Source organism: Dreissena polymorpha, chromosome 1, assembly GCF_020536995.1.
Source record: "Dreissena polymorpha isolate Duluth1 chromosome 1, UMN_Dpol_1.0, whole genome shotgun sequence".
NCBI lineage: Eukaryota > Metazoa > Mollusca > Bivalvia > Myida > Dreissenidae > Dreissena > Dreissena polymorpha.
Window position 1 is genome coordinate 174,666,255 of NC_068355.1, and position 16,916 is coordinate 174,683,170.

The window sequence follows — 16,916 nt, forward strand, 5'->3', positions numbered from 1 at the left end:
AATGAATAAGAAAAATTGGAAATTGGCTTCACTATTTCAAACACTCGTTAACGGTTATTCGGTCCCACAATCCGCTAATCATAATTATGTTACACTAATGGGGGCCCATTACTGGTCACCTGATAACAAAAGACTTGTATATTGGCATGTTCCAAACCGGCCCCACCTCCTGCAAGTGACTCTCAAGTGTCCTCCCTCTTTCCCCACTACGATTTATCGCAACCGCAATATATTTCAGACATGTTTGATAAACAAATGGGATATTGACTGAAGCATTTTTTTTCAAAGTCGGGAATCGGTGAATTTAAGTGCTGACCAAAACGTCATTTTCTTAAAAATGACGAAATTTCGTGCTGGCGAAAATAAATGGTTTCACAGTATTTCAATTTTGCTTAAAAATACTTTAAAATTGATAACAAAGTGTTATCAAGTTATCAATATTATATTTACTTGGGCTCCAGCCGTAGAGCTGCATTAAGGGAAACTACTAAATGTTGCTTTTTATTTATGGAAACCTTCAATTGGTTGTTTTTCACAGAATTGGTAAATTTGTAGTTTTTTCCCAATTGGGAAAGTGCTGTTTTCCGGTAGATTATAAGGAAGGAAAAAAAATGCTGTTTAAATAAATTATATAAATTAACCTCAAACAAGCATATTTTCAAAACTGGCATTGAGAACAATGTAGCTTTACTCTATACAAGGACACTAAATTGATTCTGCGCCTTTGATATTTACCTTTTGAATGGCCACGTTTTCCCACCATTTTGGGAATGGGGCCGGGTCTCTTTGGATTGGGAAAATATTGCGGCGTTTTGACTAAAATTGGGAAATAAGTGTTGTTGTTTTTTTGCTAAAAAAAATGCTTCAAAATTGAGAATTTAAGCGTTTTCAGTACTATATTTACTAAGGGTGAACTTATATGGATGGGAGTTGAATAATTTTATTTTTTTTAAACCTTCCATTGGAAATGGGGCCGATTACCGGACCCGATTTTGAATTAAAAAAAACACTGATGGCGGAGTATTGCATTTTATCATTTATACATTTATCCCAATTAAAAAAATACTGTAAATAGACGCATTAATGAACAATACTACTGACAAAACTATTTTACATGTAGCATTTCTAGAAGCTAATATTTTCTCAATATTTAATCCATTTTTCATTAAATTAGTAAACTCTAGGCACTTGAGATATTGAATTGTTAACAAAAACTGAACAGATCTGAATGTGTCCTTGTGCAGTTAATGTTAACTACAAAAACTCCCAATAATCAAACAAACAAACAAATGTCAAATAGTCTCCATCTCATGAAGAGAAACTGAAGAACCTTAGGAAGACTGCAAATAACTTTCTTGTGTGACTGGGAAAGCACAGAACATCTTCAGTTACCATACTTTAGAGACATTTAGTAGTTTTGTTTTGTATAAGCTTATCAAATGTGTTATAGCACAGACTGGGAATGTTGTTAGGTTCATGCTTATTTCAGATAGTTGTTGTGTCAATAACACTAATAACATCTCATAACACAAAAAGTCACAAGTGGCATTTAAACCAACATGTGTATGCCCTGCTAGCAAAACATGCCTCTGTATGTTATAAATATGCGTGTTTATGTTCCAAGTGTTTCAGGAAAGTGCCCTTGCTAATTTTGTATGTGTGTCATTTTTATGATCTAGATATCGATCAATCAAAACCTTACTTGTCCATCCATTTTCACTTCCATAGTTGGTTTGCCACATGTCTGTTTATAGTTGTTTTATCTTTTCATCAGTCATTCCCTTGTTGTTTATCCGTCTATCTAACCCCATAATAAGCTACTGATAATTATCATCCCTGTGTCTTCCAATAGTCGTAGACTTGCTCAGTTGGTAGACCATTGTACAACAAACCTGATGATCGCGGGTTTCATCCCCAGCCTGGCCAAATACCGTTTTCGGGTACAAACTGTTGTTTGTACAGCCATCTCTCCAACTATTCTTGTTTGTTAACCCTTTCACTATCAGAAGCAAAGTGAAAAGGGCTTTTGCAACCAGCACCACCATCTCTCCAACTATTCTTGTTTGTTAACCCTTTCACTATCAGAAGCAAAGTGAAAAGGGCTTTTGCAACCAGCATTAAACCAAAACAGCCTGCAAGTAACTCGCAGTCTTTTAAGGTTTTATGCTGTTTGCTGCTCATCAGTATCTTTAGGTTGGAAATGAAGCCTTTAAATCTCGTTTCAAGTAAAGAATTTTTTTAATTCTATTAGATTTTCTAAAGGACTACAAACACGTCAAAGGGCATGCCATCGATAGTTATTTGTCAATACAAATGTCCAATCATAGTTGTTCAATTAAAGTTCTGTTAATGACTGACAATGTCCATGATACATGAAGTTATGTTTATGGATCACAATGTACATGATATATATGTTTACAGCTAACAATGTCGCTGATAGTCATGTTTATGGCAGACAATGTCCATTCTTGCTATGTTTATTGCTAACAATGTCCCTGATACTTCTGTTTATGGCAACAATGCTGATGATAGTTATGCTTATTGCTGACAATGTCAGATTGTCTATGTCAGTGATGATTAAGAAAGATAATGTCCACACCATTTCTGATTAAGGCTAACAAAAACCATGATATTAACAATTAAGGATGATAATGTCCATGCCAGTTATCATTATGGCTGACAATGGCTATTTAGTAACAATAAAGGGTGATAATTTTAATGCCATTTATAATTATGGCCTACACTTGCCAAGTCAGTAACAATTAAGTATGATAATGCCCATGTCATTTATAATTATGGCCTACAACAGCCATGTCAATAACAATGAAGTCCAATGCCATTTATAATTGTAGCCTACAATTGCAGTGTTAGTTACAATGAATGATGATCATGTCTATGCCATACAGGATTATGGATAACAACATCAAAATTGTTAATGTTTATGGATATTAAGTTTTACTTAGTTATTTTCATTCATGCCAATAGAGCTCACACTGGACCAACTTTTTATTTCCTCACCAGTATTCGTTTGCTTGCTTTTAAAAACTGGTGACATATCACATGGAGTACATTAATAACAACACCAACTGCATGTAAATGTGCTTCATTCAACACATGCATGACACACAAATCTCAATAGAACATCACATCATAAATTTGGCTTATCTTCATTTCAAAATGCTTGCCTTTAGACTTACTCATGTTGTCTTACAGCCCAGGACTGTCTGTCCTACATGCTTACCCATGTTGTCTTACAGCCCAGGACTGTCTGTTCTACATGCTTACTCATGTTGTCTTACAGCCCAGGACTGTCTGTCCTACATGCTTACTCATGTTGTCTTACAGCCCAGGACTGTCTGTTCTACATGCTTACTCATGTTGTCTTACAGCCCAGGACTGTCTGTCCTACATGCGTACTTATGTTGTCTTACAGCCCAGGACTGTCTGTTCTACATGCTTACTCATGTTGTCTTACAGCCCAGGACTGTCTGTCCTACATGCAGCAGGGCAGTGAGCTAGTGAAGGTCCGCTCCAACAGTCGACAGTACCATCGCATCTTCTCCCTCAACTCTGACATGACAGAAGTCCGATGGCAGCCCACATCAAAGAAACCGCACAAGGCACGAAGTAAGTTTCTGAAAAGAATTGTTTATGTTAGCTAACCTGAGCCCTTAAAGTTCTCAATATGTTGAAGCTGGCTGTTGCATGGGTGGCCCCTTAACATTTTGTAAATTATTTTGAAGTGTTATAAAACATGACCAACAGGGTCATTTCTATTTTTGTCAGTCACTGTCTGTAATTGTTGTCACAAATTTACTTTAACATTATCTCTGCAATGGCTTTGTAGATTTCAGCTTGAATGTTTGTGTGTAGCACTTTGTCCAGCATGGTTAGATTTTTTATGTCCCCCACTATAGTAGTGGGGGACATATTGTTTTTGCCCTGTCTGTTGGTCTGTTGATCTGTCTGTTGGTCTGTCTGTTGGTCTGTTTGCGCCAACTTTAACATTTTGCAATAACTTTTGCTATATTGAAGATAGCAACTTCATATTTGACATGCATGTGTATCTCATGAAGCTGCACATTTTGAGTGGTGAAAGGTCAAGGTCAAGGTCATCCTTCAAGGTCAGAGGTCAAATATATGTGGCCAAAATCGCTCATTTTATGAATACTTTTGCAATATTGAAGATAGCAACTTCATATTTGGCATGCATGTGTATCTCATGGAGCTGCACATTTTGAGTGGTGAAAGGTCAAGGTCAAGGTCATCCTTCAAGGTCAGAGGTCAAATATATGTGGCCCAAATCGCTTATTTTATAAATACTTTTTCAATATTGAAGATAGCAACTTGATATTTGGCATGCATGTGCATCTCATGGAGCTGCACATTTTGAGTGGTGAAAGGTCAAGGTCAATGTCATCCTTCAAGGTCAGAGGTCAAATATATGAGGCCCAAATCGCTTATTTTATGAATACTTTTGCAATATTGAAGATAGCAACTTGATATTTGGCATGCATGTGTATCTCATGGAGCTGCACATTTTGAGTGGTGAAAGGTCAAGGTCATCCTTCACAAGGTCAAGGTCATCCTACAAGGTCAAACATCATATAGGGGAACATTGTGTTTCACAAAGACATCTTGTTTAATAACTGTAGGCAAAAGTGTTTTGCTTGATAAGGCTGAGAGTGGAGTCCAAGAACAAGGTCTTTTGGTCCAATGTCATTGTTAAAATTCGATGTCAAAAGTAAAATTTAGACCAAGGTCTCAATACAAGGTCATATATGAAATTTAGAAATTTTGCAAAACCTTTTGCATTTTTGAAGATAGCAACTTGATATTTGGCATGCATGTGTATCTCATGGAGCTGCACATTTTGAAAGGTCAAGGTCATCCTTAAAGGTAAAAGGTCAAATATATGGCTTCAAAGTGGCGCAATAGGGGGCATTGTATTTCTGACAAACACATCTCTTGTTTGTGTTTAAAAATTAAGATTGGTAAAAAATAACGATTACAGACTATAACTAATGGTGCTTCTCTGGATCACTGGCTAGCAAAACGTGTTGTAATTTCAAATTATGATAGGAGGGTATGTCGAATGTAAAGTAAATTTAAAAACCAATACATGTGCTTCCTGGAGAAGTTCATTCACTTAAACAATGAAAGCATTGAAGGTAGGAGTTGTTTTGTCCCTATATTACAGTACAGCTCACGCAAAACAAACATATTCGGTGATCCGCGGAGTTTGACCCCATCTTATGTTCGCGGAGTCGACTCAGAATCGACCATCTGGTTGCCTAGTAGCCGCGTCTGTCCGCCGAGGCACTCCGCATCTCACCTCTGCGACACGCCTCGGCATGATGCTGAGAAATTTTATGATGATGCCGAGTCACTTGGTGGACAATCTTATTAAGTATAACCCTTTCCTTGACAGGTATGCGTTTTTACGACCCTATCGATTCCCTGTCAAATACGCGTTTCTACGCCTCTATCGATTACCTGATATCTTCGCATTTCTTACATCCAGTAATGTTGCTATTAAAAGTTATGATGCAATTGACGTCCAATCAAGACGAGGGTTTACCATTTGAACATGCGTAAATCACGTTTCGGGATGTGCGCGCATCAGGCTTTTCGTAATGTTCTAAAATAACTGCCATTCTCGAACCGTATTAAATTTGAGACATTTTCCGAAAACGTATTAATAACTCGTTAAAAATGAATTGCCGCGAAAATAAACACGTTCCATTGGGACATAATATGACTGGGGTGTAAATCGATTTCATTCTTATTTTTGTTTGATTCCATTATATCGTAAATGTTTAAAGCTAGTCCTGTTTGTGTTTTGTAATACACAGGAAATTGGATTATCGGTGCTTGATTGGGCAATAAAACAAAGACGCAGTCGGCGGTCTTCAATATGCCTTTTGTAATGACCATCATAATAATGAATAGCGCAAGTGCTCATCTAACATTTAGGGATAAGAAACACGGGTTCTACACACTTTGTGCTTGTTTGGGGCCATAAAACGCAATTCCGATGGATATTTTCAGTAGCACACGTGATCAGAAACTAACGAGTTCGAGTAATAAAGCACAGAGATTATGATCTGAAAACTGCATGGAGTCTGAAATGAAATAAAATGCCGACAAATAAAAAAATATCTCCTTCAATTAAGTCCTTCAACACCTCATTGAAAGAAACGTTTTAGTTATCACTCGTATTTTCTTTGTTAAATGTTTTAACATTTATTTCTTTTATTTTAGAAAGCAGTACTTGACTTCAAACCCACATTATTTTCTTCCATACTGCCGAATGAAAAGAAAGCATGGCTATGAGTGTATTTATTTTATATGTGTTGATTGTTAAAAAAAATATAAGTATTATATGCACGACTTTGTTGTTATTTGCCTTGATCGCAAACGTATTTCTTTCTTTACACGGCGAAATAAAAAATTCGCTCGAAGAATGTTATGGGAATGTGTGTTGAAATTAAAAACACAACACTAGTATTTTATTCATCCTTTTATATTTACAAAATTAGTAATGGCAATGCAAGATATCAAAATTGTGATAGGAAATTTATGTTATGTATAAAACATTGTTAGCATTCATCAATACAAATTATATATATTGATTACCGGTTTTGAATATCGTCTAAACTCCACGCTCTAAATCGGGGACCACGCACACTTCTCTACATAATTATTAAATGAATTGGAACGTTTGGAACAGTGCATGAGGCGTTCATAAAATTCCATTATTAAAATTACAATGAAAATGCTCACGCTATCCAGGTGGATAACGTGATATTACACAAGTCATCTTTTTTTTTTGCGCAAATTCTAAGAGAACTGCAGATTTACAAGTGTATTTAATTGTCACAATAATGATACTGTTTTGCGTCACAATATTATTTTGGTAGTCACATTGATGCCGCGTTTAATGTTTCAATATATTGCCCGAAAATTCCGTTTATTACGACTGCCATTTTTAAAAGCAAATTCTGTAAATATTGCTGAACAGTTTGTCAAGACAAACTTTTTACATTTTCCATCAAATGAAGTGTAGATGCGACTGTTTTATTTAATGGCAGACTAATCGAGACGGCGGTATTCTCGGCTAACACGCGTATATCACCTGATGCAATGTGTAAATTTAAATTAAGATGCAACATGTACATGTCCATTCTGAAAATCAGGACGAAGTTAAGGTAATCATTTTTAAATATAAACAAACATATGTTTTTATTAAAATTGTCAACATTATTTATATTTGTTTTCTATGTGTATAGTTGTTTGGTTCTCATATGTATTTTCGCAAATCTTATGAAAATCAATATTTTGTTTTTGATGTTTAAAGCAAGTTCAGTTTCCGAGATCATGTATGGGATTAAACTGTGTAAGGTTCATTGATATGGTTATAATGAATTACAAAATCATTTTGTATGAAGTTCCGTATGCAGAGAAGCTGACGAAAGATTTACACAATCACGCAGAAGTAAACATATCAACATATTATTTGTATCTGTTTCTAATAATCGTTTATTTAAAAATTATTTAACATTTGTTATAGTATAAAATCAATATTTGTATATTTTTTTCTCGGTGAACCTCCGCATGTAAAGACGCGGCGTGATGCCGCGGATCGATGCCGAGGCAGGAACAAACGCTGCGTAACTCCGCGAATTATCGCGGAGCGCCTCGGCATGATGCCGAGGAAATACTCGTTGTGGATGAGGAGTAACTTCGGAAACAAAAGAATGTGTCCGCGGCATAGCCGCAGATTTTGTTGGTTTTGCGTGAGCTGTACTGTATCTCATCAGTTAAGCATCCATTTACCTTTGGAAAGAGCAGTTAAGTTCACATATAAAATACTCTACATGTCCGTAAAAAAATGGAAAGAACTTCTAACTTGAAAAGTGTGTGTGAAAGGAAGTTAAATTTATCTGGATTCATATTGAGAGCAAAAGGTTCCTGTGCTGCTGCAAAATCAACTAATCATGTTGAAAATTAATTTCCGCTCAAGGTTTGTTCAGGGAAATCAAATTTAATTACTTAATCTTGATGAACTATAAAGTGTAACACAGAATGGCAGTTTTGCTGACTTGGACTTACACTTTTTTTGTTTAGTTTGTTGAGTTGAGCATGTGTTCCATAAATGTAAAAAACAACAACATTAACCCTTTGAATGCTGGGAAATTTGTCTTCTACTAAAATGTCGTCTGCTGAATTTCTAAAATTAGCATTTTCTTCGATTTTTTTCAAAGAATACTATCAGAATAGTAAACATTTTGGATCCTGATGAGACGCCACGTTCTGTGGCGTCTCATCTGGATCCAAACTGTTTGCAAAGGCCTTCAAAATTCGGTTCCCGCACTGAAAGAGTTAAGACGACTCTGCTGTCCAAGGGCTTTGCATTTTATTATTGCATTAGAAGTCAAGAAAGCCAGAAGGCTCTCAAGTACAGTTGTAGGTTCAATTCTCTATTTAGCCCTCCTGAGCACAACATGCTCAATTGTGAACTTTTGTGATAACCTTTTGTCTGTCGTGGGGTAGGTATGCGTCGTGCGTCGTCAACATTTGCCTTGTTAACACTCTAGAGGACACATTTATTGTCCGATCTGAATGAAACTTTGTCAGATGTTTCTATTATATTGGACAAGTTTGAAAATGGTTCCTGTTAGTTGTAAAACTAATGCCATGGGTCGGGACATTTGTTGCTCACCTGAGCACAATGTGCTCATGATGAGCTTTTGGGATCACCTTTTGTTTGTTGTTTGTCGTCCGTCATCAACATTTTGCCTTGTTAAAAATCTAGAGGCCACATGGTCAGAACATTTGATTTAATGATATATTGGATGAGTTGGAAAATGGTTCCACTTGGTAGAAAAACATGGCCACCAGGGCCGGGGAATTTTTATGCTCCCCGAAATAAATTTCGGCGGAGCATATAGTTGCCAGTTTGTCCTTCCTTACTTACTTCCTTACTTCCGTCACACTTATGCTACCGTTTCTCATAGTGCCTTCAATACTTTACCAATCGCTTTTATATTTGGCATGTAGGTACCTTGCATGGACCTCTACTTTTTGATGAGGTTTGAGGTCACTGGGGTTAAGGTCACCAAGGCTAATAATAGAATTCCTTCCTTCACACTTTTGCTACCGTTTCTCATAGCGCCTTCAATTCTTTACCAATCGCTTTCATATTTGGCATGTAGGTACCTTGCATGGACCTCTACCTTTTGATGAGGTTTGAGGTCACTTGGGTCAAGGTAAAGGTCACCAAGGCTAATAATAGTTTTGTTTAGGTTGTTATTAAGACATACCGTATACTTGGCTTATAAGACGCCCTCGCTTATAAGACGCACCCCGACTTCGGACTTTATAATGGGTGGATTTGAGACTGACCCGCGGTCAAATTTTGCCTTTTTTATCGGCCGAAAAAATGGCCGAAAAATGGCAGAATGTTAAAGAAAATCATCAATTAGTAACACAATGGGAATTTTTCAAACTCGCACTGCATACAATTAATAATTCACACAAGTCTGAAAAATAAAACAATAAAAAAACAAAGTAAATAATATTTGTTTTTTTTATGATATATTAGTGGGTTTTAATTTATTTTCAAGTGTAATTCATGCAATAAAAATAATTATAAAATGAACAAAATTTCTAACAATTGCGTATTTAATCATTTGCCCTAACAATTGCAAACATATTACGTTTGTAATATCAATGCACAAGCTAAATTGGTCGTATCAGTCATCTTAATTGTATTGTTTGACAGGTATTGAAAACTAATAGGCAGATATTTTGTAAGCGTTTAGTTTTATTACCTAGATTATGCAAATTGTACGCCCATTGTCTATCAGCAATAGGTAACGCCTACTTTCATAAGATTAGCCAATCGCATGATAGAGTGATAGACTCTGAAGCGCAGATCAAAATCACGTGTCAAGAAGAAAGCCATATGCGGATAATTGCATGCGGTCACTCTTTGCTCCCGTCGTTGTTGGCCCCTGATAAGTAAGGTGTCATTGGCATTAGGGGGTCGTCTGAATAAACGTGTTTATTTAACAATTGACAGTTGCAAACTGGTAACTTATTTCAGAGGATACCCTGATTGCCAATTATGTCTTATTGACAATTAACGACGTGGAACAAAGACGATCAGGTGATACAAACTTGTCAAGTAGCATTTGTAATCGGCAGCGTGTTTATTTAACAATTGACAGTTTCAAACTGAGAATTGATTTTGCTGTTGTTTTATGCATGTTGGCATAGTGTCGCCACTTACACACGTATACTATAATGGCCAATTTATATGACATTTAACGAAGTCGCGCGCAGACAATCAGTTGATACAAACTTTTCAAGAATAATCACGGACAATATAACGTCTTACGCCCCAAAAATACGAAAATTCAAATAAAAAATAATAGACAACAAAATCAGTAACAATACATTTTATTACAAATAAATCGGTAACTGAACATAACATTCCGATACAAGGTACGGGCCAATACAGACTTAAGAGAAAATGCATATGGCTGTCGCGTTGATTCAAAACAACTGACAAGTGTCCAACTTGGCTAGCATAAGCCCAGTAAACTCGATATTTTAATTTTTTTTGTTTATTTTCACCAGTATCTCGCTTATAAGACGCTACCCCAACTGTAACTTATTAATTTGAGTCTTAAAAATGCGTCTTACAAGCGAAAGTATATGGTAGATTGACGAAGTGCATCATCGGGGAGCATCCATCAGTTTCACTGATATTCTTGTTCCTTATATGGCTATATATGGCATAGTAAAACCTTGTTAACACTAGAGGCCACATTTATTGTCCAATCTTCATGAAATTTGGTCAAAAGATTGGTCTCAATGATATCTTGGATGAGTTCGAAAATAATTATGTTTGCTTGAAAAAATGGCTTCCAAGGGGCGGGGCATTTTTCCTTATATGGCTATAGTAAAATCTTGTTAACAGAGGCCACATTTACTGTCCGATCTTCATTAAACTTGGTCAGAAGATTCATCCTGATAATATCTTGGAAGAGTTCAAAAATGATGCCGGTTGGTTGAAAAACATGGCGGCCAGAGGGTGGGGCATTTTTCCTTATATGGCTATAGTAAAACCTTGTTAACACTCTAGAGGCCACATTTATTTTCCGATCTTCGTGAAACTTGGTCAGAAGATTTGTCCCAATAATATCTTGTTATCTCAGGTGAGTGACTTTGGGCCATTCAGGCCCTCTTGTTTGAAGCATGTTGTTTATTTACTAATTAGCATGCATGCGTGTGTGTATTTTAAAGTTTATGAGGTTCTTCTGAGGCTGCACTTAGTGAGGACACCTTTGTAAATAACCTACTAGACCACAACATTTGATTGACTTTTGAATTAGAGCTTCAATTTCCTGCTCAATGTTCATTCATTTAGTTGTTGACTGAAAGGAAGTTAATTTGGGTGTGGTATTGTTGTGGGAAGTCAGAAGAAACCCTGCTTTTAATGACTGCAATTATGCTTGCTATAGATGGTTACAGAATTTATTGAAAGCTTACATCATGATCCTGCAATGACTGAAAAGTACTTAAGCTGAATTGATGAAACTTATATTCTTACTCCGACAACATCAACACAATATCGGACTGTAGACAAAGCTTGTGTTTATTATGAGACATATTGAAAATGTTGAAATGTTGATGAGAAAGCTTGATGATCATGTTGACAGTTCAAGAAAAAGCCAACAAGGGTTTCGCGAATGTGATTACTAAAATATAAAATATTACTTGGCTGCCAAGATGATAGTGAGAAGCATTATCCTTACATCAAATCAAAATTCACGAATAAATATGTTTACATTTACATTGGCAGCCATGTGTTACTTATATATTTTAATTGATGATTTTAAATATTTTAATGCATAATTAATGATAATCTTCACTGAATACCCTCCAATGAGGAGTTCAGAAATCAAAAGAACTTTTTTTTGTAGAGGTATGATGGCTGTGAGTTGTTCTACATTTATTGAATAAGGCTGTGAAGAGCATCTCCTCCTCTGAGATCAATAGGATTAAAAAGTAATATTCTCAAGCACTGTAGTAGGAACATTGAGGATATAACATTAATTGGTTGTAAGTGTGGAGAGTGACCATTAATGTATTAATGAGGCTACCTAGAGGGTATGACTACAACTAATTGGGGAGGATATGAAAAGGTCTATAGACTTTCAGGGCAAAGGTTTGTTATATGAAATTCATTGAGCAATTTTTCTTGAGACGCCTTTACCTTCATACACCTGTATTGGTACTACCATTACTTGGGAAGAATGGGAGATGCATATTAACTGTGAGGTCAACATGTCAAAGGTCAAGGTCACAGGCGCTTGTAACAGTAAAACTGCTTTCACCATTGCTGGTTTCTCATGGTTTATACACATATGAGTCTTGCTCTGGGAAAACAAGGCTTAATGCATGTACACAGTGTCGTCTTAGATTGGCTTGTACAGTCTTTGCAATGTACATAGTGTCGTCTCAGATTAGCTTGTGCAGTCTTTGTATGTACACAGTGTCGTCTCAGATTGGCTTGTACAGTCTTTGCATGTACATAGTGTCGTCTCAGATAAGCTTGTGCAGTCTTTGTATGTACACAGTGTTGTCTCAGATAAGCTTGTACAGTCTTTGCATGTACATAGTGTCGTCTCAGATAAGCTTGTGCAGTCTTTGTATGTACACAGTGTCGTCTCAGATTGGCTTGTACAGTCTTTGCATGTACATAGTGTCGTCTCAGATAAGCTTGTGCAGTCTTTGTATGTACATAGTGTCCTCTCAGATTAGCTTGTGCAGTCTTTGTATGTACATAGTGTCGTCTCAGATTAGCTTGTGCAGTCTTTGCATGTACATAGTGTCGTCTCAGATTAGCTTGTGCAGTCTTTGCATGTACATAGTGTCGTCTCAGATAAGCTTGTGCAGTCTTTGTATGTACACAGTGTCGTCTCAGATAAGCTTGTGCAGTCTTTGCATGTACATAGTGTCCTCTCAGATAAGCTTGTGCAGTCTTTGCATGTACAAAGTGTCGTCTCAGATTAGCTTGTGCAGTCTTTGCATGTACATAGTGTCCTCTCAGATTAGCTTGTGCAGTCTTTGCATGTACATAGTGTCGTCTCAGATTAGCTTGTGCAGTCTTTGCATGTACACAGTGTAGTCTCAGATTAGCTTGTGCAGTCTTTGCATGTACATAGTGTCGTCTCAGATTAGCTTGTGCAGTCTTTGTATGTACATAGTGTCCTCTCAGATTAGCTTGTGCAGTCTTTGCATGTACACAGTGTCGTCTCAGATTAGCTTGTGCAGTCTTTGCATGTACATAGTGTTGTCTCAGATTAGCTTGTGCAGTCTTTGCATGTTCACAGTGTCGTCTCAGATTAGCTTGTGCAGTCTTTGCATGTACACAGTGTCGTCTCAGATTAGCTTGTGCAGTCTTTGCATGTTCACAGTGTCGTCTCAGATTAGCTTGTGCAGTCTTTGCATGTACACAGTGTCGTCTCAGATTAGCTTGTGCAGTCTTTGCATGTACATAGTGTTGTCTCAGATTAGCTTGTGCAGTCTTTGCATGTTCACAGTGTCGTCTCAGATTAGCTTGTGCAGTCTTTGCATGTACACAGTGTCGTCTCAGATTAGCTTGTGCAGTCTTTGCATGTACACAGTGTCGTCTCAGATTAGCTTGTGCAGTCTTTGCATGTACACAGTGTCGTCTCAGATTAGCTTGTGCAGTCTTTGCATGTTCACAGTGTCGTCTCAGATTAGCTTGTGCAGTCTTTGCATGTTCACAGTGTCGTCTCAGATTAGCTTGTGCAGTCTTTGCATGTACACAGTGTCGTCTCAGATTAGCTTGTGCAGTCTTTGCATGTACATAGTGTCGTCTCAGATTAGCTTGTGCAGTCTTTGCATGTACATAGTGTCCTCTCAGATTAGCTTGTGCAGTCTTTGCATGTAAATAGTGTAGTCTCAGATTAGCTTGTGCAGTCTTTGCATGTACATAGTGTTGTCTCAGATTAGCTTGTGCAGTCTTTGCATGTACACAGTGTCGTCTCAGATAAGCTTGTGCAGTCTTTGCATGTACATAGTGTCGTCTCAGATTAGCTTGTGCAGTCTTTGTATGTACATAGTGTCCTCTCAGATTAGCTTGTGCAGTCTTTGCATGTACATAGTGTCTTCTCAGATTAGCTTGTGCAGTCTTTGCATGTACACAGTGTAGTCTCAGATTAGCTTGTGCAGTCTTTGCATGTACATAGTGTCGTCTCAGATTAGCTTGTGCAGTCTTTGCATGTACACAGTGTCGTCTCAGATTAGCTTGTGCAGTCTTTGTATGTACACAGTGTCGTCTCAGATTAGCTTGTGCAGTCTTTGCATGTTCACAGGGTCGTCTCAGATTAGCTTGTACAGTCTTTGCATGTACATAGTGTCCTCTCAGATTAGCTTGTGCAGTCTTTGCATGTACACAGTGTTGTCTCAGATTAGCTTGTGCAGTCTTTGCATGTTCACAGGGTCGTCTCAGATTAGCTTGTGCAGTCTTTGCATGTACATAGTGTCCTCTCAGATTAGCTTGTGCAGTCTTTGCATGTACATAGTGTCGTCTCAGATTAGCTTGTGCAGTCTTTGCATGTACACAGTGTAGTCTCAGATTAGCTTGTGCAGTCTTTGCATGTACATAGTGTCGTCTCAGATTAGCTTGTGCAGTCTTTGTATGTACATAGTGTCCTCTCAGATTAGCTTGTGCAGTCTTTGCATGTACACAGTGTCGTCTCAGATTAGCTTGTGCAGTCTTTGCATGTACATAGTGTTGTCTCAGATTAGCTTGTGCAGTCTTTGCATGTACACAGTGTCGTCTCAGATAAGCTTGTGCAGTCTTTGCATGTACATAGTGTCGTCTCAGATTAGCTTGTGCAGTCTTTGTATGTACATAGTGTCCTCTCAGATTAGCTTGTGCAGTCTTTGCATGTAAATAGTGTAGTCTCAGATAAGCTTGTGCAGTCTTTGCATGTACACAGTGTCGTCTCAGATTAGCTTGTGCAGTCTTTGCATGTTCACAGGGTCGTCTCAGATTAGCTTGTGCAGTCTTTGCATGTTCACAGGGTCGTCTCAGATTAGCTTGTACAGTCTTTGCATGTACATAGTGTCCTCTCAGATTAGCTTGTGCAGTCTTTGCATGTACACAGTGTTGTCTCAGATTAGCTTGTGCAGTCTTTGCATGTTCACAGGGTCGTCTCAGATTAGCTTGTGCAGTCTTTGCATGTACATAGTGTCCTCTCAGATTAGCTTGTGCAGTCTTTGCATGTACATAGTGTCGTCTCAGATTAGCTTGTGCAGTCTTTGCATGTACACAGTGTAGTCTCAGATTAGCTTGTGCAGTCTTTGCATGTACATAGTGTCGTCTCAGATTAGCTTGTGCAGTCTTTGTATGTACATAGTGTCCTCTCAGATTAGCTTGTGCAGTCTTTGCATGTAAATAGTGTAGTCTCAGATTAGCTTGTGCAGTCTTTGCATGTACATAGTGTCCTCTCAGATTAGCTTGTGCAGTCTTTGCATGTTCACAGGGTCGTCTCAGATTAGCTTGTGCAGTCTTTGCATGTACACAGTGTCCTCTCAGATTAGCTTGTGCAGTCTTTGCATGTACACAGTGTTGTCTCAGATTAGCTTGTGCAGTCTTTGCATGTTCACAGGGTCGTCTCAGATAAGCTTGTGCAGTCTTTGCATGTACATAGTGTTGTCTCAGATTAGCTTGTGCAGTCTTTGCATGTACACAGTGTCGTCTCAGATTAGCTTGTGCAGTCTTTGCATGTACACAGTGTCCTCTCAGATTAGCTTGTGCAGTCTTTGCATGTACATAGTGTAGTCTCAGATAAGCTTGTGCAGTCTTTGTATGTACACAGTGTTGTCTCAGATTGGCTTGTGCAGTCTTTGCATGTTCACAGGGTCGTCTCAGATAAGCTTGTGCAGTCTTTGCATGTACACAGTGTCCTCTCAGATTAGCTTGTGCAGTCTTTGCATGTACATAGTGTAGTCTCAGATAAGCTTGTGCAGTCTTTGCATGTACACAGTGTCGTCTCAGATTGGCTTGTGCAGTCTTTGCATGTACACAGTGTTGTCTCAGATTAGCTTGTGCAGTCTTTGTATGTACATAGTGTCCTCTCAGATTAGCTTGTGCAGTCTTTGTATGTACATAGTGTCGTCTCAGATTAGCTTGTGCAGTCTTTGCATGTACATAGTGTCGTCTCAGATTAGCTTGTGCAGTCTTTGCATGTACACAGTGTTGTCTCAGATTAGCTTGTGCAGTCTTTGCATGTACACAGGGTCGTCTCAGATTGGCTTGTGCAGTCTTTGCATGTACATAGTGTCGTCGCAGATTAGCTTGTGCAGTCTTTGCATGTACACAGTGTCGTCTCAGATTAGCTTGTGCAGTCTTTGCATGTACATAGTGTCATCTCAGATAAGCTTGTGCAGTCTTTGCATGTACACAGTGTCGTCTCAGATTAGCTTGTGCAGTCTTTGCATGTACATAGTGTCGTCTCAGATTAGCTTGTGCAGTCTTTGCATGTACATAGTGTTGTCTCAGATTAGCTTGTGCAGTCTTTGCATGTACACAGTGTCGTCTCAGATTAGCTTGTGCAGTCTTTGTATGTACATAGTGTCGTCTCAGATTAGCTTGTGCAGTCATTGCATGTACATAGTGTCTTCTCAGATTAGCTTGTGCAGTCTTTGCATGTACATAGTGTCGTCTCAGATTAGCTTGTGCAGTCTTTGCATGTACACAGTATTGTCTCAGATTAGCTTATGCAGTCTTTGCATGTACACAGTGGCGTCTCAGATTAGCTTGTGCAGTCTTTGCATGTACACAGTGTCCTCTCAGATTGGCTTGT

The 16,916-nt window shown here is 38.0% G+C and overlaps 1 protein-coding gene across 1 annotated transcript in view; it reads left to right on the forward strand.

The window, feature by feature from the left end:
- The window catches only part of LOC127861967 (inactive phospholipase C-like protein 2), a 138,205-nt gene that overhangs the window by 24,313 nt on the left and 96,976 nt on the right, over nucleotides 1-16,916 (forward strand). Inside the window, exon 2 of the mRNA XM_052400764.1 lies at nucleotides 3,478-3,627. Within this exon, the coding sequence (XP_052256724.1) occupies nucleotides 3,478-3,627 (150 nt within the window). The remainder of the gene's footprint in view (nucleotides 1-3,477; nucleotides 3,628-16,916) is intronic.